General features: G+C 43.2%; 1 protein-coding gene across 1 annotated transcript; it reads left to right on the forward strand.

Moving 5' to 3' along the window:
- Nucleotides 1-1,086: 1,086 nt before the first annotated feature.
- On the forward strand, nt 1,087-27,266 carry LOC146202031 (histone PARylation factor 1-like). The gene is made up of 6 exons (XM_084600051.1): nt 1,087-1,361; nt 1,427-1,463; nt 1,562-1,786; nt 2,091-2,280; nt 23,041-23,095; nt 26,629-27,266. Exons 1-6 carry the CDS (start codon nt 1,242-1,244, stop codon nt 26,974-26,976), a joined length of 975 nt encoding a protein of 324 aa, XP_084456177.1. The 5' UTR covers nt 1,087-1,241; the 3' UTR covers nt 26,977-27,266.
- The last annotated feature ends 538 nt before the right edge of the window (nt 27,267-27,804 follow it).

The following is a 27,804-nucleotide window of genomic DNA, read 5'->3' on the forward strand; positions in this document are numbered from 1 at the left end:
TTAAAACCGACAACGTTCTCATGCGTATTAGAAAAACCGGCAATCGATACAAGTGTCGCGACCTTGAACTCTATCTACCCGTCCTTAGCTGTGAGCATACACAAAGCGACCGAATGAGCGTCGACACTGACCACTGTTTCTGTAGCACCGAAGCTGTTCATTAATATGCCTTGACACCCCAACCAGCGCGAGCAGAATTGTTGCGCCGCCCCGGCCAGTGATAATACATAAAATACGAAGGTAAAGCAATGCTGAAATATTGCAGCAGTATACTGCGCGGCACACATACCACTGTGCTCATTTTAGTGTCCTCGGCAACGCCTAGTATATCCTCAGAAGCACGGCTAGGACATTTGTTTACGATGCCGCACAAAACAGTTTATTTAAATATGCACAATTCCGACTAACTCACGGGAGTCTGCTGCCCTCTCGATGGCGGCATAAGGGAAGCAAACTGTTTCTTATGATGCTCTTAATTAAAATCGAAGTACGTAGCGGAATAACTAGCTGTAGACGAGTGAAAGCAATGTTTGTTGCAGGAATTATCGGAAGCTTCTGACGTAAGTACACTATAGTGGAAATTCCCGCACAAAATTTATGTTGTCAAAGTAAAAACTCGCACTTCTCAAATCTCTAGCAACGTTTTTGTGATTGCTTCTCACGTGACACAGTAGTGCTCTTGCTAGCATGCTGTTTGTGATGCGCGCATCGTTGCTAGCACGCCGACGCTAAATGATCCCCATCCTCCAGCCGAGGCAACTGACTCACGACCGTGAGCAATGCCGCGAGCGCGACGGCAGAACACTGTAGCGACGGCGAACATGCGTGACACCTATGCGACGCGCACGACAAATTTCAGTCGCAGCGGCGCAAATCGCAATATTCCCATTTCATTTTGGAGCGTATCTGTTGCCACGGCAACCAGCAGCAACCAAAAACGCAGGAATGACGTAATGTGACGTCTTGGCGATGGCTACGATGATGATAGTGTCTGCTCTCATATGGGGAAACGGAATTATAACAGAATGTCGCCACCCGACCGCTAGAAAACAAATCGAAACTAGTCAGGTTTAGCCAAAAGTCAGAACAATTGGCCGGTTTTGCGCGCGCTTTCGCGGCTGTGTTTGTCGTGCAGCCTTGCAGCCACCGTGGTTGCAGCGCACACGTGTGTGCGTTTAGTTTGGATTCATCGAATTGTTCTTGATTGGTTTTTATTACGATCGTATTAAAAGTGAATCAAAATGTCTGAAAACCGAAAGCGGCCTGCAGAGGATGACAAGCGAATACCGTGCAAATATGGCTCTGAGTGCTATCGTAAGAATGTAGACCATTTAAAAAACTTCAAGCACCCAGAGTCAGAGGTGCGTATAAGTTATGCGTAAAAAAGGAGGTCTTATGAATATAACCTGTCGAATTTCGCTTGCAGGAACTATCCAATGACGCTCGCACGTCTAAAGGCGCCGGTATACGTATACTTACTATTGGATGTGTTATTGCCAACCTTTCAAATTTCGTCAAGTTGCTTTTGTAATCGAAGTGGTCGTTTCTTGTCGCAATGCAGCGAAGGCTAACCAACAGCAGCGTGTGACAAATGTAACATCACCGAAAAAAGCGAAGCCGGATGAACCAGCTGCTGAAACGGAGGCGCAGGGAGACGATGTAAACGAGCTGGAAGACTCTTTTGATGTTCGGGAGTCAATCAAGCAGAAGTTTCTGGTGGAGATGCCGGATGATTTTTATCACTTCTGGGACTTTTGTAGCTCTTTGAGCGAAAATGACCCATCAGGTACGGAGTATAGTATGCTAAGCACGCGTTTAATAAGCCCACGCAGCTGTTTAATTACATATTTTCTAACATTGTATTAGACGAGCAGTTAATGTTCTTGGGCGCATTCTCACTCTCAAAATTTTATTATTGGCTCCTGTGTTATGCCACCGTCAAATTTATTTTAAGTTAACCAAATTGTTGCCCATGCATTTTTAGCCTGATCATTGATTGGTCATGTTTGCATCAAGAACACAAAACCTGTACCACATACCACTTTTTTTTGCAAAACAACTCCTCCTTCCCCCCTTCTTTCCTCTTTCAGGTGCTCTTCATGACCTCCTTGGCTTGAGGCTAGTTGGCCCATTTGATGTTCTATCTGGGAAGCTAAAAAACAAGAGTGTGAAGACATCTGATGATTTCCTTTGTCATTGGCGGTACTTCTATGACCCACCTGAAATGCAGACGGTTCTAAGCTCTGATGATGAAACGATGTATCACATTGGTTACTTCAGGTAAGCACTTAAAACTTTAACACCCCTATGTTTCTGCAAAGATAGCTACATTGGATTAGTGTGTTTACTCTCGCAGTGGACCCACTCACATAATTGTAACAGATTATACTTTAAAAAGAAAAACTCGCTTAGTTTTGCATCGTCGTCTTAGCAGTCCACAGCTCATCTCTTGGCAGATTGCCAAGGTAGGGTGCCTAGACACCAGCCCCACCATTCACTACACCAAGATGCTGCACAGATAACATTATGGCGATGAGGATGACTTACACGGCATACTTGGCAGAGTACTAGGACGCTGCGCGCCCTTGACAGGTACCGGCAGTGGCTTGGTCGGTGCGCCCAGTTGCTGGCTGCGGAACCTTGGTATTCAGTATGTTCATCACACAGTGATGGGGATGGCTGCTGTCCCCTGCCACAAAATCTTTGGAACACGTATGATTGCAGAAAACAATCTTTTGAAGCAAACGATGCTAAAAAACCGACTTCGTAAGCGGCTCACCGTGTGCTTTCACTGATGATTTATGGACGGAAGACGACAGACGTATATGAGCTTTCAGCTATTAAAAAAAATTTGTCAGCTCTCTTTCCTCACGTAATGAACCTTCGCCCAAACTGATGTCAATTTTTTTTTAAATAAAGCAGGGGTATTGCGTGAGTATATGCAATATATTATTGGCTACACTGTGGCAAACATACCTAGCAAGGGCCCTGTTCTCGACAATTAGCCATTTTGCTCAAATTGTGACGTATGTGTTACATGTGCAGCAGGGCGGAGTCAGGTTACGTAAGCACACAATTGGATTACGCATTCTGATGATAAAGAAGAAAAGAATGATAGAAAAAAAAAGCACCATTTTCTGCTGCTATATATTGGCACTAAGTATGAAACACGACAATCTTTCAGGAACCGAGCCACTGCAGTGCATTCCACGATGCGAACGCCTCTAGCTGCATTGAGTGTGAGTGAACTTTGCTGTCTCATTGTACCATGGCATACATCTTGTCGAACATTCTGGAGCACCTACGGACAGAGAGCCGAGCGAGTTTATGACATGCGAGCAGCGTTGCAGCTGAAGAGAAAATATGGCAAGGGGATATTCGAAGTGGCTTGATGCACAATGGGAGCGGAAAGTGGCATTGCTCCTCATTATCGCCCATGACATCTCGCATTCACTTATCAGTGACATTTGAATGCAGGTATTAAAATGCATGAGTCAAAACAATACAATGGAAAGCAATAACGGGAGATTTTTTTTCTGGCTGTATTAAAAAAGCAAGTACAACAAAAAGCCAACAACATCATGTGTTTAGAGTGTATCCTCAAGACATGGTGTGAGGTAGTTATTTTAGTTGTGCAAAAAATGTGCATAACCATATACCTGAGCAAAAATTTACATGAAACACATCACATGTGGCAAGCAAACATGTACTGTGTACATGACACATACATTACTTTAATAAAATAAGAGAGGCTGTCAGTAATTTTGCTTCCTTTTTCCATCGTGAAAAGGCCATAATCTCGTGAACATTGAAGTGAATGCATAGTGTTAGCAAAACCAGGCAGCTACCCTTCACGTGTGACACAAGCGCAGGCCAATGTTAAATGCAACTAAGCATCATGGGTCAGGCACAGTCCAGCAATTGCTATATGAAAACACTTATACATCTACCATAGAACCAGGCAGCTCCTTTCAGTGCATGTTAATGTGCAGTACAACGTGGTTCTTTATAATGAAGCCAGGTTTATTGCCAGGATGTCAGGAAAGGTGACGATGGCGAACAGAACATTGCCTTCACCTTCTATTCTATACTGGGGAAAGGAAGGACCATAGAGGTAGAATGGAGGACAATGCAGTACTGCTGTGAGACAGTTGCTGTGAGACAAGACACTTGCTTTGTTTGCATCATACCGCAAGTAATTGAACTAGCACTTGTAACACAATGCTTGCACTTGTGTCTTGAAGCCAAGCATCTCAGATGGTCGTGTACATAGTGTTTTCAGATACAACTAAGTGGCACCAATAATGAGCTCAAAGAGAACAAAAACAGCTAAACCTAAGGGCACTACAAATAATATAAATGTTATTGTATTGTCTATTCTTTCAAGGCCTAGAAGACTTTCACAAAGAGAAGTGGGGCAACACACAAAATTGGTGCCCGCTTTCTGCAGTCAGTCTGTAGCGACAAAGCCAGGAACAAGATTGTATAACCACAAGCAAGCACAAGGATATAATAAGAAAGAAAAAGGCAAGAGATATTCAAGGCTGATGTGGCCCGCAGCACAGTATATTTTGAAGGAAGGAATGAAGACACCAGGAGTATCCTGGCAGCGGTACTACTGGGACAGAAATCTTGGCAGGCAGACAACAGTGCCACACCCTTGTTACTCACGCAGTTAACGATCAGTTCAGGGAGAACGTATATTGACAGGCTAGAACTTAAACAAATGGCAGCCCAGCCTTCACCACTGCGATCACGCTGTGAAACACCGCTCATCTGACCGCTGGCTTGAACACATAGAGTCCGATGTTTAAGGCATGCCTTAATGGTCGTTCATTGCATCGCACCGCGATGTTCTTTGCACAGCCACCATGCCATATCACTCTTCAGGTTGCCGCACTCGGGAAGGGTGCAGACAGAGAATTTGAAAGCATCGTGGTGCTCTCTGAAGTGCCTCTTCTCGAGCAGCTCAACCATTTGAGCTAGTCAAGGTGGAGTTAGTAGACCGCCAGAGTGAGGCGTTCATAATGAAAGGACAGCTCGTGTCCTTGTGCAGCTGTAAATTTGCTTCTTCATTACTAATCCTCTGAATGGTTGCACAGCTGAAAAGTAGCGTTATGATATAATTTCAGTGCTGTCTGCAATTACAATAAGGTGTCTCAGCCTATTTCACCACTCAGAGTAACTGTCTACCAAACTGCGGTGAACTAACAGCCGCCTTTTACTCCACGTCAAATTCACATGTTTTTATGCTCTGGCCTCAATGTAGTCCCAAATGTGGTGCCCAAATTCTGCTGTTTGCTGCAATGGCAGCGCATCCTTTATGTAATGAAGCGTCATTCTGACATCACCGTATGATGTGTATGCATGACATATTTCCAACTACACAACGTCAGCGAATTAGACTTAAGGAACTGCCTCTTGACAGTAAGCAGTGCATTTCACCCCATTCATAATACAAGAACAAGTGCTTTCCTCTCTACCATTTATACTTTTTTACCTCCACAATTATTTCTATTTGCCATCCAGGCAGCATGAATGGTTCTGCTAAAGACCCGTTTTCAAGGTCGCTTCTTTTTCTGTCATCGCAAAAAGCCATTTCGACAGCTCACAATTTCTCACCACAAACTTGAAACGTGTGACTATTCCAATAACCAATATAGCGCCAAACGACAGCCTTGCATGTTGAGAATAGGGCTCCAGGTGCCCCGGCTAAATGTGGCCAACCATTTAAGAAAGTTGGAGTGTCCTAGCCCAGTGAAATCAATTGTGAGCTACAATTGAGGGCTGTCGAGGGTTGCATTGCCGAGTCCACAGTATTTTCTTTTTCGTTCTACAAAATTAATGAGGCGGTAATAATTAGCTAACTTTTTACATTTGGCTTGAGAATCAGATTGTCAATTCAGAAACTGTAGGTCATCTTGAAGAACTGCTGGCCACAGTCTTTGCATTGGGGTACCATTTATGCAGCTTTACTTACCAGCCTTAAAAGAAATTCATCATGTAAGCAGCTGCTAGTGTGTATTGCTCTTAAAATGCACACACAAAGGACCATTTAGGAGAACGTTGTAGAGAAGTTCAGATATTGTTTCCTGAGGCTCATTTTGGGATGCTTATGTAGCATCGCTGTCACATGAAAGCTTTTTTATTATGCAAGTTATTTAAGTAAAAAATGGCACAAAGTACTTTGGGTTGATGGTAGTGTGATTCTGCTGTTTTTTGAGACGATCTAAAACTTATGAAGTCATACTGAATTCCTTGGCCAGAAATGAAAATATATCTTATTATTCCTTTCTACTTAATAAGCCTTGTAAAAACATTGAGCAAGATAGTGTGGTCTAGTTCACACGGCTCTCAACAGCCCTCTGTTGGTTTCACTGGGCTAGGGCGCTTGTTTTTTAAACATTAAAGGAGTATAGGTGTCAATAGTTGAAGCGTCAGGAAGAGTACAATTGCTTTCCTGGTTATACTGAAATGCTGCCCGAGCAATCCTAACCTCTCTCTTTGCCGTGAAAATATTTTAATTTGGTTTTAACCCTTTGACTGTTTTTGCCGTAAGGGTACTGCGGCCATATTTCGTCCCGCGGCTTTTTTGCTGTATGAGTACTGCTCTAAACGCGTAGTGCTTGAAAAAAATTTGCCACTGGGGCTGAATTTTTCTCGGAATATTCGACAGTCAAAGGGTTAAATATGCATTAGCCAGGCAAAGAATCCGTTTTTGAAAACCCATCAGCAGTGACATCTCTGTGACGAAAACGTGTACACAGACAAACAACATGACGTCATCAAACAACTGTGACATTGAGTCAGCAGAGTAAAGAGCAATGACAACGCAGGAGAGCTCAGCCTGTCTGTGTCAATTGGGCATCCTTGGGAAAGTTTTGCGCTTCTGCTCACTTGACTTGATAGCCTTTGACGTTTAGTTGCTGCACGTTACAATTAGTTCACCTGGCGTTGATTCCGCAGTTGGCCCTTTTTCAAGCACAAAGCTTAGGTATACTTTGTGCGTGCATGCAGACATACATATCGGATTCCAAAGAAGGGAAGCAGAATTTACTCGTTCCAGTTTATGCTGCACTTGTACAATCAATGTATCAGCATGGGAGCCTGGTCTGGTCTCTCCATAGTCTCTCCACTTTTGTGCATGACTGTACATCCCTGCCATCAGTATTTGTGGCATATTTAATCTTATGTTACAGTTGTCTTAAATTATTCTCACCAGAACAGTGCCATCTCAGCCCCATTATACACACTAGATGTCATCATCATGCAAATCGATCTGATGCATCAAATGCCTGCGCCCACCTTTCACGTCACAAACCAGTCATAAGGTGGTATATATCTTCTGGCCTCGGAAAAAGCTCGCTTCTCTGCGTAGCTTGCTTTTCTCGTTCTGGTGTGCATCTCACTACGCTGAACTCTTTGCCACATGCGCTGGTCCCCCTGCAGGGGCATCTGTTAAAGCACATGTTTGTACTGGTTTGTACTGTACGACAACACGTACCCCGAGCACTCACGCTTAGCCGTGCGCGGCATTGCCGTGTCTGGAGAAAAGGGGATCCTGGTGGTTGAGCCGATGCCGAGTGTTTGGACCTTTAAGGCCCCTCGGGGGAGGCAACACACCACTTTGGCCCACGCTTCCCATAGACGGCACCTCCGGGCTGACCCACCTGGGGGAAATCGGTAGTCGCCTCTTCCTGTCCTTCCCTCCATCTTTCACTTTCCTATCTTCGTTGCTTCTTTGCTAAAACTCTCCTGTCCTCTACTCTCTTCTGGTTTTTCTTTACTTCCCGACGGCAAGGGTTAACCTTGTGTGGAGTAACTACCCTGTGTTGCCCCATATTAGGTTACAGTTATGGTGTACAGCTGGCGGAGGCAGGACTTGTTCGCAATTTCCTGTCCCGTTCCCTTGTTGGACTCCGTGGTGGGCGGCTGGCACCGTGGCCATACAGCATACTTTTTTATGGCATCCCCTGCAAAACCAAATGATCGCCTTAAAAAAAGGGGGATTGATGTAGCAGCTGAATTTTCTACCCCGAAACCAGAAATCTTCCCCAAGTACCATGTCATCTTAATGAAAACACTGGAAAACATGCCCGTATAATTTCACCTTTCAAAGTCCCTAACAAACATCCTAGGCCCTAGATACAAAGTAAGCAAACTAGTCAGCGGGGATCTCCTGCTCGAAATTCCAAAGCAGAGACCAGTACACAAATATTTGTAAGCTTGTCACATTTGGGGACATACTGCCCACAGATCGCTGAACACTGTTCAAGGTGTGATCTCATAGGACTTGCTGTCTCTTACTGAGGAACTACTTAGAAGGCCCTCCCAAACAAAATGTAATCAGAGTGCACGGGATCAAAATCAGAAAAGACAACCAAGATGTGCTGACAAAGCACATAGTCCTAACCTTCAACTCCAGCAAGATCCCTGACTCCATAGAAGTAGGCTATTTCAGAGTAGACATCCGACCCTCCAGTGTTGTGGAGCCTAGGGGCAGCACACCACAACAGGACCTAGCCTCTGCACAGGGACAGCCTTGGGCAGGACCATCCCCACTCCAGGCTGAAACAGCAGGAGCTGTCCTGCTATCATAGAAACAGGGCCCGCCAGCCTCTCGGGCGGCAGCCCCCACGGCTTCCCCCCAACAAGAGAAGCCAGAAACCCACACATTCGCGTCTCATTCGTGGACCCCCATTGCCTCTGAGCAGGCAATGGATGCAACCCCTCCTCCGCCACTGCTGCAGAGGTGGAATAGCTCTCTCGAACGAAAAAAAATGATTGAAAAACATAATAACTGGACCACACAAACCACGAACCTAAGTTTTATTTATTTATTTATTTATTGATACTGCAATCCCAGTGTTGGGATTTTAGCAGGGTGGGAATACAAACTATGTAGTTTAACAAAACAGGCAAAAAATAAACAATATTTACAGTGCAAGTTGAAGCTCTTCTGAACAATTAATAATAAAACCAAACATATACAACACAGCAGTGAAATAACAAAAGCAATAAAAAGAAACTAGGTTATATGTTGCGAGAACAACGTCAGTGATGGCTGCAGCACTTCGTTGTTAGTGAGGTTATTCCAATCGGAAATAGTTCGTGGAAGGAATGAGTATTTAAAGCAGTTATTTCGAACGCGAAAAGGAGTTAAAGTTAGCTGGTGTCATCGGGTTGCGTATCCGGACGAAAAAACAAGCAAATCAGTGAATTCTGGTCTGTAGTGTCCTTTAATTAATTGGTACAGAAATTTAAGTCGTGCACAACGATTTCGCTCAGTTATTGTCGGAAGGCCAGCTTGAATTAAAAGGTGTGTTACTGATGTACGCCGGTAATTATTATATATGTATCGTGCCGCCCTCTTTTGAACTTTCTCTAATTTATTCATGTTAGTTTGCGTGAATGGATCCCAAATGATTGAAGCATAATTTAAGGTAGGCAGAACAATAGATTTGTAAGCAAGCAGGCGTACAGATGGGGTAGACAACCGCAATGCCCGTCTCAAGAAAAAGAGTTTACGGAAAGCGTTACACATTATGAGATCAACATGTTTATTCCAACTAAGATTGTTACTGACCCAGAGCCCTAGATATTTATATTCTGCCACTTCAGTTAGTGTCATGCCGTTAATATAATAATCGATGGGTAAGACTTTCTTTTTGTGAGTGATTCTCATTAGTACAGTTTTTTCAGAGTTAATGCACATTAGCCATGCTTCACACCATGCGAAAACTGTTTGTAACGCACTATTAAGTAGTTGTTGATCAGACACATTCCTCACTTCTGTATAAATAACACAGTCATCAGCGTAAAGTCTAATTTTTACAGGAATGTTAAGTTTTTAATCAAATCACCATAACTTGTTAAACATGGCATTCCTCATTCATTGGAACTGTCATGGATTCCTTAAAAACTACAGTGACCTAAAAGACCTTATAGGCTCATTTTCCCCAGTATCATTATGTATACAGGAGACAAACTTAGGATCCCAACAAAAAGGTGTTATGAAAACTATAAAGTCTTTTGGTGCGACCGGAGCAGTCAGGTAGGCTCTCTGGAGGCGTTGCTATTGTAGTCAGGAGTGATGTTGCATCTAGCGAAATCAGCCTAAAAACAAAATTTGAAGCCGTGGTTGTTACCGTCGTCCATTTAAAACATTAACAATATGCTCTTTGTATCTGCCACCACATTTAACCATAACCCTTGGTGACTTGGAAGAACTTCTGCGACAGCTTCCAGAGCCATATCTTATAGTCGGTGATTTTAATACCCACTCATCATTTTGGGGAAGTGAACTAACCGAAACTAGAGGTCGTATTTTTGAAGATTTTATTTTATATAACAAAATCTGCCTTCTAAACACTGGAAAGAAAACATACTGCTTGCCAAGCTCTAGAAAAATGAGCTGCTTAGATTTATCATTCTGTTCACCCTCCATTTTTAGCGATGTTCTAGAAAGCCCTTATGGGGAGTGATCACCTGCCTGTGGTTATTAGCCTTTTATGCTCCCCAGCAATCATCTCTACTAAACCACGCCATTGGAAATTGCACCTGGTTGACTAGTCATTGTTTAAATGAGAAGCTCATTTGGAGGAAATATTTTCAGTGAAGATAGCCTCAGTGTGGATGAACTCAATGATATGATTACATCCCGTATGCTCGCTGCCGCTCATCTTGCCATTCCGCAGAGTTTGAGACTGGTTAGAAAAAATAACAAATATTAGTACACACAAGAATGCAGGGCAGCAAAGAAAGAAGAAAATAAGGCATGGGGCGTTTTTCCTAGATACCCAACATACGAGAATCAAATACTTTTTAAAAAGGCCATTGCTAAAACCATATCCGTCGTAGGTCTGAAAAAACATCCTGGCAAAATTACATATCCTGAATAAATAGTTCAGTCACATCCAGAAAAATGGGAGGGCTGGTACATAAGCTAAATGACACCTACTCTCCCTTCACTCTTCCCCAACTGACAGCCCCAGGTGTACAAACCAGTATGGAGAAGCAAGCTAATATATTGGGGAAACATTTCTCTACAATTTCAAGTTCCTCACACTACACTCAACCTTTCTTAAAGCACAAAAAAACAACTGAGAAACAAAGACTTCCAACAAGTGGAAGCCAAGACGTGTACAATAGTCTAATTACAATCCAGGAATTGAAAAGTTTTATCTGCAGGTAAAAAAAAACGCACCCGGTCCTGACCGAATACATTATAAAATGTTCGCCAATCTATCCGAATGTTCAAAAGGAGAACTTTTGAAATTTTTTAACAAAATATGGAATGGCGGAATACTCCCAGAGGCTTGGAAGAAGGTGATAATTGTACCATTCCTAAAACCAGGAAACCCACCGACATCCCCAGGCAGTTATAGGCCTATTGCCTTCACCAGTTGTCTAGCCAAATCTTTTGAAAGCGTTCTTAATATCAGAATAATGTTTACTCTTGAATCTCATGAACTTTTGGACATCAATCAATGCAGTTTTAGAAAAACATGTTCAACCACAGACCATCTGGTTCGCATCGAAAACATAGTCAGAGAGGCCTTTATGCACAAGCAACACTGCCTCACCGTTTTCTTTGACCTAGACAAAGCGTACGACACAACCTGAAGGTTCGGGATCCTACGCGACCTAGTAGACTTAAAGATCTGTGGCCGAATGCTGAAAGTTCTAAATTATTTTCTATCCAAACGTACATTTCAGATGCGTCTTGGTACTACATTGTCAAAAACCTTTACCCAAGAAAATGATGTCCCACAGGGATGTATTTTAAGCACCACACTGTTTGTAGTAAAAATGATTTCCATTTCCAAAGTAATACCAAAATCTATTATGTACTCGGTCTACGTTGACGATCTTCAAATAGCTTGCACTTCCTCTGACGTAGTAACATGTGAGAGGCAAGTACAGCTAACAATTAATAAACTAGTGACGTGGGCAGACAAAAATTGATTTCAGTTTTCTCCACAGAAAACAGTGGCAGTTATGTTTTCACTCAGACGTGGAATACAAACTGACCCCACTCTGCACCTGAACGAGACCAAATTACCAGTTAAAAATGAGCACAAATTCCTGGGGATAACTTTTGACACAAAACTCACATTTTTCTCTCATATCAATACAGTTGTGCCCCGTTAATATGGACGACCCGAATTATGGACAGTTTTTCTGGGGACGAAACCTTTTCAATGTATTTATGCCTCGTGAATATGGAAACTCGCTGTTTGGACAATGGACAGGGGAAGAATGCACACAGCCCACTTGGGCCCATATATGTTTGTCTCGTTAATATGGACAGTGCTTAAAAAAAAGCAGAGGAGTCCGAACAGAAGGTAAAGAAGGGCGCGCCGCCCGCGAACCTACGCGACAACCGATACGCTGGGATGCCTGAACGAGTCCTGTGGGGTTGGAGAGAACCAAAGCGGCCGTGGCGCTGTTTTAGGGAAGGAGGGGAGGGGGGGGGGGGGCACAAGAGCGCAGAGGAACGTCCACAGCAAACCGAGGTTCAGCTATGTAAGAAAGACCCCGAAAGGGGGAACCAGGAGATTTTTGGGTGTAGCGGAAGTGCCGCCGAAGTCGGGAAAACAGCAACATATAGTTGCAATAAATTCTGCTGAACGTGAACAGAGAGGCCGGTAAAAGCGTAAGAAAGAAATGACAGGAAGAAAGACAAGTGCCTACAGTGGCGGTGGGAACTGAAGTTTTCTTTCCCAAAGCGCAATATATGTGTTCCATGAAGCCGTTAACGCTTTTCGGTGAGAGTTAAGACACACTCACAAAGTAGAGCGACAAAAAAAAAGGCGACGTACGAACACGCAACCGTGACCGGGCGTCCCGTCCTGGATGCGCTTCCCTCTCATGCTCCTGGTTTTCCTCCCTGTTGCGTTGCCGAACTGCCACACACCAGGCGGTTCGCATGTCGGCTTCGCTTTGAGTCAATAATGTGGCCTTGACAAGGTCTAAGCTATTCGTAGTCGGCCAGCCGTCGTTATAAACTGTACGTCAGCTTGCAGTGTTTGTTTTTTAGGAACACATAGAAACGGCGCCAAGAAAATGGGATGTTCGATAGCCCTCTGCATAGCAGCTTGCCAACTTGACTCCCTTGCTTCCTTACGGAAGCAGTACAAGATAAAAAAGAAAGAATCAGAAGAACAGAAAGGCAGAAAGGTTAACTAGGCAAAAAAGTGCAAAGCATCAGGAGCCTATAACCCTCAACTTGAGTCTGGCTTTTGGCATGGTGGGAGTTAACGCAAAAGAACAGAGCTGCACGTTAGCGTGAAGAAATCTGTGAATACAAGCGGCAAAAGCCATCTCAGTCAATCCAAGCCGTGAGGGAGTAGTATTGACAGCTCAGCTGTTTCCTCCTCACCTCAGGAGAATCTCAAGCAGCTACTTAGCAGCTACTTTGCTCATCGACGAGGCCATTTTGGAAGTGGCGGTGAGTAGAGAATCGGACGCTGATTGATCGGCCAGTGAGGAGTTTGTGTTCGAAAGTTCGACCAACACAAAGCCCACCATCACGGGTGTCATGGTACTCGATTCGCTTCAGACTGCACTACAATTTTTCAAAGACAAGAATGACAAGGATAATGCACTCAAAATTGCCGGTGTTCTGTGAAATTTTCAGTCCAGTGCACACCGTTATGTACAAAAGCAGTCATTAATTACAATTCTTTTTTCTCAATAAAATCCTTTTTGTTTTTATTCATGACTCGTTATTATGGATGACTCGCTTTATGGACAGTTTTGGTAGGAAACCAAAGTGTCCATATTAACGGGGCACGACTGTACTCTTAAAAAGAAAGCTACCAAATCCCTAAATACACTCAAGGTTCTTTCAAGAAAACACTGGGGGTCTGATAGAGCATGCCTTTTGCGCATTTATCACTTTGTTGTACTGTCTTGTTTGGATTATGGTTGTGTAGTGTATGGGTCTGCAAGAGCATCATACCTAGAACGACTGGGCCCTGTGCACAATCTCGGTTTGCATCTCGCATCAGGTGCATATAGAACCTCTCCCATAAACAGTCTCTATGTTGAAACAAATGAACTCTCCCTCAAATACAGAAGAACCATGCTTACATTTTCATATCTTCTCAAAATAAGTTCGTTGCCAAAACATATATGTATGCTACCCTCTTGTTACAAAGTGCGGCTCCAGAGTGTTGTTCAACAATAGACCCCAGTTAATCAAGCCCTTACTACTCCGGTTCGAGGATAAATACCAAGAACTAGGAATACTGAAGCCCCTCCATGATATTGAATCAAGGCACGATCCTTTACCACCATTGATACAGCCCCCCCCCCCTTTGTTTGTGATTTCACATTAACTTAGTTTTGTAAAGAGAAAACACCACATGAACATATTTTACAAGAATTCTTAGCTCTTAAAGAAAAGTATTCAAATTGCACGCAGTTTTATACAGATGGCTCCAAGACAATCAAGCATGTTGGAAGTGCAGTAGTGCAAGGAAAATGAGAAAAAACAGTAAGACTTCCTCAGTGTACGAGCATTTTTACCGCCGGGTGTTACGCACTTGCTATGGCAGTAAGAAAAATAGCCAATAGGAACATCACAAACAGTATTATTTACACAGACTCTCTAAGTGCCTTGACAGTTCTTCACCACAAAAATGCAGTTGCTCTACTACTTGGAGATATCATTCATAATACAGCCTCTGCTCAAGGACATAACATTTTGTTGGGTCCCGAGTTATGTTGGAGGCAGTGAGAGAGCAGATGTTTGTGCTGTTCAAGCCCATGACAAACAGATCAAGAGCATAAATATTCTATGCAGAGACTGCATGGTGCTAGTGCGCTGTAAACTGCAGGAAGAATGTCAGTCTTCATGGTGTAGCGAGGTAAATAACAAACTGCAGTTGGTGAAGCCGATTTTGGTGGAATGGATATCATGTCATCGTCAAGAATGTTTCATAGAAGTGATTTTGAAACACAAAACTCAAGATACAACCTTATGCCTGGCGCATGATAGCCTGAGCCGCTTATACGCCATTAAACCCAATACAATACAATATATGCACTGGCCCTCTCCACATGCTCTATAAAATGGCCTGCACCACTGCTGCCACGATGCATCCTGGGAGTTGTGGTACGCTGTCCACAGGTTGAGCTGGTTCAGAGCACCCATTGAGGTTTTACCACGATGCATCCTGGGAGTTGTGGTACGCTGTCCACAGGTTGAGCTGGTTCAGAGCACCCATTGAGGTTTTACGGGGCAGGTGTGTTCATTTGATGGCTGCCACATGCTGCGACAGGTGCATCAAGTAAACGGCACAAGGTTTATTGTAACCTTGGAAAAGAAGGATGGTCTATAAATGGAGCACGTAGCAGCTGGTCAGAGCTTCTTAAAGCTGTTGGGAGCAGGACAGAGCCTTAAGTGCTCTGTTAAACGCTTTTATCAGTTTAAGCTGACTCAGTGTTGTCGTCAAGTACTTTTGAAAGCTCTTAAATTGTTTCAAAGGCTACAGTTGGTCTCACAGGCGTGGGACAGCTGCACCAATTGCACCATTTTGATAAATATACAGTCTCCTGTACTATGCTGTGCCAAGAGCATTAAATTGACCAAATTTGCACTGGCTAGCACGAAAAAGGCCATGCCAGTGCAGCACGATTTTTCCCCTTATGTTGCGGCTTTCAGGGGAGTGAACATTCGAAATGGTTTGCGGTAGCTATTGCTATTCCATTTGCGCCGAACTTATTTTAGTGTTTGATCATTGTGAAGATTAGAAAATTAGAGAATTTTTCATGTCTGAACTGGTGGCCAGTCATCACGAGTACCAGACGGTGCTCACTGGCTGCAGCACAACTGTCACATCAGTTAACTGGCTTATCTTCCATGGAATCAACATGTGTGGTAACGGTAGATGGCAAGAAAGTGATGCTTTGATGGCATCGAGAGCCAGTGTGGTGGCACATCATAATGTTGGGGCATGGCGCAATCAACGAGTGGCGATGAACGGCGAAGAAGGCAAACGAGTGCCAGCACTGTGATCGTTTCCGGTCACTGCACCACGATTACGCGGCACCTGTGGAGTACGTCTTGGGAGTATCGCTGAATGGGCAAGGCATGTATGCATGCATTCCTGCAGTCCCTTCGCAGCGACCGCTTCAACCTTATACAAGGTTTTTAAAATCTTGGTAATTCGACCCTCGTTAATTCGGACTGGGACATGCACAGTACTCATGCGTGTAATAGCAGGCACGACGATGATTGGAGCCTTCCACTTCCAAAGTGCAGTGCTGCGGCTGCAATCTGGTGCATGCATTGGCCAGTTGTGCCATTTCGAATGCTGCTTGTCACATCAGTAGCCTTTAGTTTTATTTGGGGATGGCGTGACGCGTTCTAGCTCACGCCTACGCATATTCCCCTTGCTTCCATCCATGTGCTTCTTCCAGTACTCTTGTGCTTGGCGCATGATAGCCTGAGCTGCTTATGCGTCATTAAAACACAACACTCTTCCAATACGCTGAAACCATGCCGATCATGCACTGTTTACGGCCCGCTCTGTGAAGTATCCTCAAAACATGACGATGTCGTTTGTAAGCTGGCAGTACAGTCGTGCCTCGTTAATAGGAACACTTTGGTTTCTGACCAAAACTGTCCATAAAGTGAGGCATTCATAATAAGTCATGAATAAAAAGGAAAAGGATGTTATTGAGAAAAAAAAATTGTAATTAATGACTGCTTTTGTACATAATAGTGTGCTCTGAACTCAAAACTGGACAGAACACCGGCAATTTTGAGTGCATTATCCTTGTCATCGTTGTCCTCGAAAAACTGTAGTGCCGTCTGAAGGGACTCGCGTACCATGACACGCGTGATGGTAGGCTTTGTGTTGATCGGACTCTAGAGCACTAACTCCTCACTGTCCGATGAATCGGCGTCCAATTCTGTACTCGCTGCCACTTCCAAAATGACCTTGTCACTGAGCTGCTTCTCCACGTCTGCTTCGTCATCCGCGGCGAGGAGTTGTTCTGCGGCGCTCTCTGGGTCAGGTGCACCTGCCTCTTTTAGGGGTTCTTGAAGACTTGCCAGGGGAATGTCATTGTCCGAACTACAACTTTCTTAGTCCGACTCCTGATGCAGTAAAATACCAGTGTAGCGCCAGTAGTTAGTGATGGTTGTTACACTTACGGCATCCCACACAAGCTTAAGCTGCCTCAAGCACGAGTGGAGATCTACTATCTGCAGCTCTTGCGTCTCGGCACAATGAAGGTAGTGTCGGACCAAGGCAGCTCAGTAGTGTGCTTTTGTTGCCCTAATTATGCCGGCAGCATGTGGCTGCATCTTAGCAGTCATGTTTGGCGGGAGAAAAATGAGGTTGGTATTTTTGAACTCTTCAGGGGAGATAGTGTGGCAGCCAGCATTATCAACGAGAAGAACCACTTTGCGACCGCTTAGCTTTAGTTCTTGGTCAAATTTTTGCAGGAACTCTCTAAAAATATTTGAAGTCATCCATGATTTTCTGTTTGCTTCATATGTACAGTATATAGATGGGGAGAATGTTTTTCCAAAGCATCGGGATATTTTTGATTTGTTTACTACGATTGGCTTCACCTTGTCCATCCCACTCGCATTGCACATGAGGCCTACCGTAATTCGCTTCTTATTGCGTTTTTTTCCTGTTGCAGGGCCGCGAGCAAAAGTTGCAGAGGGACTGAGCTTATAGAAAAAGCCGGTTTTGTCAAAGTTGTAGATATTGATACGGGATATTGATATCATCTAGGAGATAACCGCTAAGTAGCTGCTTGAAATTCTCCTGAGACGAAGAAACAGTCGAGCTGTCGATGCTACCCCTCTTCTCCATGAATCCGTTGACTCGAAATGCCATGTCTGTTCTTAAACCTTATCAGCCATCCTCTTGAATAGCTGAAGTCTTTCACGCCTAGACAGAGCGTAGAATAATTTTTCGCAGTAATAATCACCCTGCTTTACTGAACAAAACATTCCATTAGTCATCACAGCTAAAACCTATCAAGACGGAGAAGAAGGAACGGTACGTACCCATAATGTTGCCGAGGCATCAAGCCTTCTCTTGAAATTCGCGTGCACATTCCCGAACTACATTAACAGAGCTGACTCCATTTCTTCGATCTGCGCTGGGCGCTGTCAGACTGTGGCTGACGCTGCGGTGCCAAAGTTGAGCCATTTATCGGAGTCCTGTAGTATCGATGCTACCATCGACCTGGCGAGGCTGAGGCCTAGTTTAACTTGGGCCCAGTACCTCACAGCTTCAATTGACTGAGATGGCTTTTGCAGCTTGTATTCACAGATTTCCCGCTTCGTGCCAAAAGTCGGACTAAAGCTGGGGGTTTCAGGCTCCTGATTCTTTGCACTCTTTTTGCTTAGTTAACCGCCCTGCCTTTCCGTTCTTCTGATTCTCTATTTTTTGCCTTGTACTGTTTCTGTAAGGAAGAGGGAGTCGAGTTGGCAGGCTGCTATGCAGAGGGCTACCGAACAGCCCCTTCCTGGTGCCATTTGTATGTGTTCCCATGAAACAGACACTACAAGCTGGAGTACAGTTTAGAACGACGGCTAGCCAACTACGAAGAGCTCAGACTTTGTCAAAGCCGCATCGTTGACTCAAAGCGAAGTCGACATGCGGACCGCCTGGGGTGCAAAATATGCAGTTTGGCAGCGCAACAGTGACGAAAACCAGGAGCATGAGAGGGAAGCGCGTCCAAGACGGAACGTCCGGTGCCGGTTGCATGCTTATCACCTTTCTTTTGTTGCTCTACTTCGTGAGCGTGTCTTAACTGTGACCGAAAAGCGTTAACGGCTTCATGGAACACGCATTATGCTTCTCGCCACCACGTTAGGTGCTTGTCTTTCTTTCTGTCATTCTTTCTTACGCATTTACCGGCCTCTCTGTTCACGTTCAACAGAATTTATTACAACCACATGTTCCTGCTTTTCCAACTGCGGCCTCTCGTTGCGGCGCTTCCGCTGCACTCCGAAATCTCTCGGTTCCCTCCTTTCGGGATCTTTTTTAGCTGACCCTCGGTTTGCTGTCTGCGTTTTTCTCCACTTTTGCATCCCTCCTCACCTCCTAAAATGGCGACACGCCCGCTTTGTTTTTTTTTCAACTCCACAGGACTCGTTCAGGCATCTGGCTGTTGCGTAGGTTCGCGGGCGGAGGGCCCTTCTTTAACTTGCGTTCGGACTCCTCTGCTTTTTTCAAGCCCTGTCCATATTAACGAGACAAAAATACATGGGCCCAAGTGGGCAGTGTACATTTTTCCCCTGTCCATTGACCCGACAGCGAGTTTCCATATTCACGAGGCATAAATACATTGAAAAGGTTTCGTCCCCAGAAAAACTGTCCATAATTCGGGTCGTCCATATTAACGGGGCACAACTGTATTGATATGAGAGAAAAATGTGAGTTTTGTGTCAAAAGTTATCCCCAGGAATTTGTGCTCATTTTTAACTGGTAATTTGGTCTCGTTCAGGTGCAGAGTGGGGTCAGTTTGTATTCCACGTCTGAGTGAAAACATAACTGCCACTGTTTTCTGTGGAGAAAACTGAAATCAATTTTTGTCTGCCCACGTCACTAGTTTATTAATTGTTAGCTGTACTTGCCTCTCACATGTTACTACGTCAGAGGAAGTGCAAGCTATTTGAAGATCGTCAACGTAGACCTAGTACATAATAGATTTTGGTATTACTTTGGAAATGGAAATCATTTTTACTACAAACAGTGTGGTGCTTAAAATACATCCCTGTGGGACATCATTTTCTTGGGTAAAGGTTTTTGACAATGTAGTACCAAGACGCATCTGAAATGTACGTTTGGATAGAAAATAATTAAGAACTTTCAGCATTCGGCCACAGATCTTTATGTCTACTAGGTCGCGTAGGATCCCGAACCTTCAGGTTGTGTCGTACGCTTTGTCTAGGTCAAAGAAAACGGTGAGGCAGTGTTGCTTGTGCATAAAGGCCTCTCTGACTATGTTTTCGAGGCGAACCAGATGGTCTGTGGTTGAACATGTTTTTCTAAAACCGCATTGATTGATGTCCAAAAGTTCATGAGATTCAAGAGTAAACATTATTCTGATATTAAGAACGCTTTCAAAAGATTTGGCTAGACAACTGGTGAAGGCAATAGGCCTATAACTGCCTGGGGATGTCGGTGGATTTCCTGGTTTTAGGAATGGTACAATTATCACCTTCTTCCAAGCCTCTGGGAGTATTCCGCCATTCCATATTTTGTTAAAAAATTTCAAAAGTTCTCCTTTTGAACATTCGGATAGATTGGCGAACATTTTATAATGTATTCGGTCAGGACCGGGTGCGTTTTTTTTTACCTGCAGATAAAACTTTTCAATTCCTGGATTGTAATTAGACTATTGTACACGTCTTGGCTTCCACTTGTTGGAAGTATTTGTTTCTCAGTTGTTTTTTTGTGCTTTAAGAAAGGTTGAGTGTAGTGTGAGGAACTTGAAATTGTAGAGAAATGTTTCCCTAATATATTAGCTTGCTTCTCCATACTGGTTTGTACACCTGGGGCTGTCAGTTGGGGAAGAGTGAAGGGAGAGTAGGTGTCATTTAGCTTATGTACCAGCCCTCCCATTTTTCTGGATGTGACTGAACTATTTATTCAGGATATGTAATTTTGCCAGGATGTTTTTTCAGAGCTACGACGGATATGGTTTTAGCAATGGCCTTTTTAAAAAGTATTTGATTCTCGTATGTTGGGTATCTATGAAAAACTCCCCATGCCTTATTTTCTTCTTTCTTTGCTGCCCTGCATTCTTGTGTGTACTAATATTTGTTATTTTTTCTAACCAGTCTCAAACTCTGCGGAATGGCAAGATGAGCGGCAGCGAGCATACGGGATGTAATCATATCATTGAGTTCATCCACACTGAGGCTATCTTCACTGAAAATATTTCCTCCAAATGAGCTTCTCATTTAAACAATGACTAGTCAACCAGGTGCAATTTCCAATGGCGTGGTTTAGTAGAGATGATTGCTGGGGAGCATAAAAGGCTAATAACCACAGGCAGGTGATCACTCCCCATAAGGGCTGTCTAGAACATCGCTAAAAATGGAGGGTGAACAGAATGATAAATCTAAGCAGCTCATTTTTCTAGAGCTTGGCAAGCAGTATGTTTTCTTTCCAGTGTTTAGAAGGCAGATTTTGTTATATAAAATAAAATCTTCAAAAATACGACCTCTAGTTTCGGTTAGTTCACTTCCCCAAAATGATGAGTGGGTATTAAAATCACCGACTATAAGATATGGCTCTGGAAGCTGTCGCAGAAGTTCTTCCAAGTCACCAAGGGTTATGGTTAAATGTGGTGGCAGATACAAAGAGCATATTGTTAATGTTTTAAATGGACGACGGTAACAACCACGGCTTCAAATTTTGTTTTTAGGCTGATTTCGCTAGATGCAACATCACTCCTGACTACAATAGCAACGCCTCCAGAGAGCCTACCTGACTGCTCCGGTCGCACCAAAAGACTTTATAGTTTTCATAACACCTTTTTGTTGGGATCCTAAGTTTGTCTCCTGTATACATAATGATACTGGGGAAAATGAGCCTATAAGGTCTTTTACGTCACTGTAGTTTTTAAGGAATCCATGACAGTTCCAATGAATGAGGAATGCCATGTTTAACAAGTTATGGTGATTTGATTAAAAACTTAACATTCCTGTAAAAATTAGACTTTACGCTGATGACTGTGTTATTTATACAGAAGTGAGAAATGTGTCTGATCAACAACTACTTAATAGTGCGTTACAAACAGTTTTCGCATGGTGTGAAGCATGGCAAATGTCCATTAACTCTGAAAAAACTGTACTAATGAGAATCACTCACAAAAAGAAAGTCTTACCCATCGATTATTATATTAACGGCATGACACTAACTGAAGTGGCAGAATATAAATATCTAGGGCTCTGGGTCAGTAACAATCTTAGTTGGAATAAACATGTTGATCTCATAACGTGTAACGCTTTCCGTAAACTCTTTTTCTTGAGACGGGCATTGCGGTTGTCTACCCCATCTGTACGCCTGCTTGCTTACAAATCTATTGTTCTGCCTACCTTAAATTATGCTTCAATCATTTGGGATCCATTCACGCAAACTAACATGAATAAATTAGAGAAAGTTCAAAAGAGGGCGGCACGATACATATATAATAATTACCGGCGTACATCAGTAACACACCTTTTAATTCAAGCTGGCCTTCCGACAATAACTGAGCGAAATCGTTGTGCACGACCTAAATTTCTGTACCAATTAATTAAAGGACACTACAGATCAGAACTCACTGATTTGCTTGTTTTTTCGTCCGGATACGCAACCCGATGACACCAGCTAACTTTAACTCCTTTTCGCGTTCGAAATAACTGCTTTAAATACTCATTCCTTCCACGAACTATTTCCGATTGGAATAACCTCACTAACAACGAAGTGCTGCAGCCATCACTGACGTTGTTCTCGCAACATATAACCTAGTTTCTTTTTATTGCTTTTGTTATTTCACTGCTGTGTTGTATATGTTTGGTTTTATTATTAATTGTTCAGAAGAGCTTCAACTTGCACTGTAAATATTGTTTATTTTTTGCCTGTTTTGTTAAACTACATAGTTTGTATTCCCACCCTGCTAAAATCCCAACACTGGGATTGCAGTATCAATAAATAAATAAATAAATAAAACTTAGGTTCGTGGTTTGTGTGGTCCAGTTATTATGTTTTTCAATCATTTTTTTTCGTTCGAGAGAGCTATTCCACCTCTGCAGCAGTGGCGGAGGAGGGGTTGCATCCATTGCCTGCTCAGAGGCAATGGAGGTCCACGAATGAGACGCGGATGTGTGGGTTTCTGGCTTCTCTTGTTGGGGGGAAGCCGTGGGGGCTGCCGCCCGAGAGGCTGGCGGGCCCTGTTTCTATGATAGCAGGACAGCTCCTGCTATTTCAGCCTGGAGTGGGGATGGTCCTGCCCAAGGCTGTCCCTGTGCAGAGGCTAGGTCCTGTTGTGGTGTGCCGCCCCTAGGCTCCACAACATTGGAGGGTCGGATGTCTACTCTGAAATAGCCTACTTCTATGGAGTCAGGGATCTTGCTGGAGTTGAAGGTTAGGACTATGTGCTTTGTCAGCACATCTTGGTTGTCTTTTCTGATTTTGATCCCGTGCACTCTGATTACATTTTGTTTGGGAGGGCCTTCTAAGTAGTTCCTCAGTAAGAGACAGCAAGTCCTATGAGATCACACCTTGAACAGTGTTCAGCGATCTGTGGGCAGTATGTCCCCAAATGTGACAAGCTTACAAATATTTTTGTACTGGTCTCTGCTTTGGAGTTCGAGCAGGAGATCCCCGCTGACTAGTTTGCTTACTTGTATCTAGGGCCTAGGATGTTTGTTAGGGACTTTGAAAGGTGAAATTATACGGGCATGTTTTCCAGTGTTTTCATTAAGATGACATGGTACTTGGGGAAGATTTCTGGTTTCGGGGTAGAAAATTCAGCTGCTACATCAATCCCCCCTTTTTAAGGCGATCATTTGGTTTTGCAGGGGATGCCATAAAAAAGTATGCTGTATGGCCACGGTGCCAGCCGCCCACCACGGAGTCCAACAAGGGAACGGGACAGGAAATTGCGAACAAGTCCTGCCTCCGCCAGCTGTACACCATAACTATAACCTCACTAATTTTTTTCCTTTGGTCATGACTGTATTTCATGTGTAATTTTTTAGTTTACTACTATGTGTGAACTTTTGATGTAGCCAACCCAATCCTTAGTCCTGAATAGGACTGATGGTATTTAAATGATACTGCTTAAATGTTTCGTAATCACAAACCAGGATTTAAAGTTTAAGAGCTATAGATTACAGGAATTTTAAATATGGCTTCTTTTTAGCAATTAGCTCTTGGGGCATGTTATTTGTTCAATCACACAGACTGCCCCTGGCAACTATGCCACAAGAACCTGTGTTTGCAAGGGCAGGAGAAAAGGAAACCTACATATTCTTGTGACGAGTTCAATGCCACACTCTGCATCTTCATGGAGACGAAACGCAATACACCTGTTTATTGTGCATGTATTTGTGTTTGAATGCACGAAGATTCCTATTGTTGTACGTGCTTATTCAGTGCCGTTTATCGTAGCATAGATATTTTTTACGCAGCGCGGTCGCCTGCGTTTACCTACGCTTCCATCCCTCTCCATGTTACCGCGCTTTCTGTTCACAGCAAGACGTAACAGCAACTTGCCTGGCAGCATGTGTGGTGCAATCAGTAGTGCAATCGTACTCGATACAAGCTGTCCGAAGATATATGATTTGATGCTGTAGCATAACGTTCGCATTTAAGCACCATTCACTGATTACGATAATCAATACAGACGTGCATTTATATTAGTCATAAGCTATCTAACGATGCAGGATTTGGTGCTGCAACATGAAGATATATATTTTAATCATGGATAACTAATTAATGACAACTAAATGAGTCCTAAAGTTAGTCCAGCGAAAGTATACTTTAGAAAGCAATCCAACAATACATTACTTAATGATGCAGCATTCAGTATAGACACAATTAAATGGACAATTACACTTAGTCGAGTGCAGTCATAAGCTACACAGCCACTGCAGACATTCTGTACGCACATTCCGTACACGACAGGTAAGAAACAAATAAAGCTACGCATTAAGATTGCCCATTGATCAGTATGCATGCACGCTCATTTCATTTCGGATTACTTAACCAACAATTACTAAAGCTGGGAATAATCCCTATTTATTCTGCCAAATTGCACGACCGGCAGTTGCTCATGCCACTATTCTGATGTGCTTCACTATTCCAATTGCCAAGAGTGGTAGGAAAAAAATTGCAAAGCCTGCTCTTGAAGCTTTTTGACACATAGACAACTTGTCTTAATTAAAGCATGCACACACACCTAGTTTCTCAAAAGTAGGCGTGGGCGTTTGATTGCTCGCACAAATCGCGCGAAATATACCAGAAAAATGTAGTCTTCCCTGTTGGTGAAAACCAGACAAACATCCCGCGTGCAGGCTGTTGCACCGCAAGAATGGCTACTTGCAAAGTTTTACATTAGTTCCTAACCGTTTTGCGACTATGAAGGCTGCAGCTACTGAAAAAAACCGAACGCCCGCATTATTGCTTCGGAAAAAATTACTTCTAAAATGCTTCCCTTTGCCCATCGAGCCCCAGCATTCACTGCTGCTCTAAGGTGTTAGTCAGGGGCCGAATTCAACCGCTGTGTCATACCCCAGAAAATGTCTGGGTGCCGCTGCAATGTACAGCAAAGGCGGATTATTTTCAAACTGAAGCTAGTGCTAGTAACGTTTATTGAAGCCACGTCCTAGGTACTTATGCCCTCAATAGTACACAAAATTTGGCTAACACTTCCAGATGGTCAGACACTTCGAGATTTAATGCATACCCAGGGTCCATTGGTTGTGCACTTTTAATGTGATACAGGTGTCAGAAAGTGTAGCTGATAGGAAACTTTCTTTCTAAGAACATTTATCATACTTGCCAGTAGGTAGGACTGGTGGTGTAGTGCCAGCGAGACATTTGCCTGGATGCACTGCTGCACAAATATGCAGCAGGGAAAATGAACACTGTGCAATGAATGCATGCAGTTATTAGCCATCCTGGATTTAGTGGCACTATCCCGGCTAAACACAAGAGTCCAGATCCCAACTTTTAACAAAATGAGGTGAAGTTTATTGACATTGCGGGTGACTAATGAATTTTGCACTTTGTTTACTACAGTACCAAATATTTAATGTCAAGAGCAAGTTGATGGAGTTTTTTAGCATTTAACTCTCACTATGGAAAAGAAAATTGTAAGACTGATGTTAAGAGATGGCTAGGAAGTCAATGAGTCAAGGAACAAATATGAGTTCATAATATCCTCTAAGTGGATGCGGCCAGGATGTGTAACACTGAAAACAGATAGCAAAGGGATCCTAAATGCAATGTAATGGGTTCCAAAAGAAGGTAAACACAGCACGGACCAGCAGAGTGCTAGGTGGGCAGATGAGATTAATTTGTGGTCATAGGGGTAGCCACAGCTGACTCAAGACAGGGCTAAATAGAGATCAGTGACCCCATTGTGGACACGGCTAAGCTGATTTTGTTGATGAAGCATCCTCAAACTTGTGCTGTTTTTTTTTTTATTTTTTTTCTTTCAATACCAGTCTGCACCGCTTTATTGGAATGTTCTCACTTATCAAAAATATGCAGAGGAAAAGAGGTTTGATACACATGGAACTTATATCTCCCTTAATTATGCAAATTCCCATTATTGCTAATGTAATAATTGCAAGCAGGAAGCAAAATGAAGTACCAGTTTAAGAGGCCACAATAATGAAAGGCAGATGGCACTGTTCAGGTAGTCTCTAAGAGGATTGCACTGTAAGCGGCTTGCATATAGGGAAATATTGCAATGAACTACATAAAATAAAAGTAAATTATATGGCCTTATTGGGTGAATATTTAGTTTTGTTGCAATTTGAGCTTCCCAGTTCTTTCATCTTTCCAGGTAACAACATCAATCCTTGGAGAGTTGGTAGCTCTATGGATGCTGCAAGTGTTAACCTAATGGTTTTCTTTACAGTGGGTGCCATCCACTGAACAACGATTTTTCTCCATTTACTTTACAGCTGAGCTGAAGAAATTTTTGGCAAAGTTCTCAGGCGATGATGGTGAGGGGACAGGACCCCACAAGGACAAACTGCTGGGGTTGGTCTCTTGGGTCAACATTGCCAACGACGAGTGCGACTATGGCATGGGCCTCGAGTTTAGCCTTGCACTCTTCTGCTCTGGCCACACCAGTCTGCATCCAACCATTGAAATGCTGGGCACCATGGCCTACCAGCTTCTTAACAGAGAACCATTTGCTCGCATTCTAAAAGCCCACCTGAAACGCAGACGGAAAACTTCTAATGTCAGTGTTCTGAATTAGAGTGCCACTTCTTACTTTGCTCAGGTGCTCCTCAGGTTCTGTATAACGGGACAAGTGAATGGACATATTTTAGTTTACACCTGTCATATGCATAAGCTGGCACACAAGAAGTGTGTTTTCTGCATGTTACATGTTTCTTTCAACTGCATTTTTTTTTCATATCTTAATGTAATGCTATACTACCATTTATACTACTTTGAAAAATAATACTAAGCTTGAGTATGTGAACTTGTTTTGTCTGGAGTCTGGATATGTTTCAGCACTCATAATAAAGTTACTTTTTGAATTAACTGGGTGGCATCCGGCTGCTTTTCTTACCACAGAGCTTGAAGTCACATTTTTGAGGCAAAGCTCTTTGATGCCAATGAATTGCAACTTAATTTTTTTGTCAGAGGCATGGGACAATCTGGCTAGTTACTTCATGGTGATAGCAGTAGGCATTAGCACTCTTATTTGTAGCAACTCTTTTGCACATGGCTTATTATGCACATAGCCACATGATCCACAAATTCCATGCATCTCTTGTAGGATAAAACCTAAGAAGCAATAGTTTGTAACTTCAGTCATGTATGGCACTCTATTACTCTGCTAACCAATCATTGTAAGGAGATCAACATTTTAATGTTTTGCTTGGTTAACTAAGGTGTGGCATCAAAACTATTGTGCATATAATTTAATGTTGTGGTAAGCTTTTTGACTTTGTAATAAAAAAGCCTTAACAGATTATGCAAATAGAGCCCAGTTGAAAGCAATGTGTAAAAAAATGCCATTTGCTACCCCTCACCACATTACTCCCAAAGAAATGTATGCCAGAATTTGTACAATGTA

Source organism: Amblyomma maculatum, chromosome 1, assembly GCF_055883805.1.
Source record: "Amblyomma maculatum isolate TAMU_Amacu chromosome 1, ASM5588380v1, whole genome shotgun sequence".
In the NCBI taxonomy this organism is placed as follows: domain Eukaryota; kingdom Metazoa; phylum Arthropoda; class Arachnida; order Ixodida; family Ixodidae; genus Amblyomma; species Amblyomma maculatum.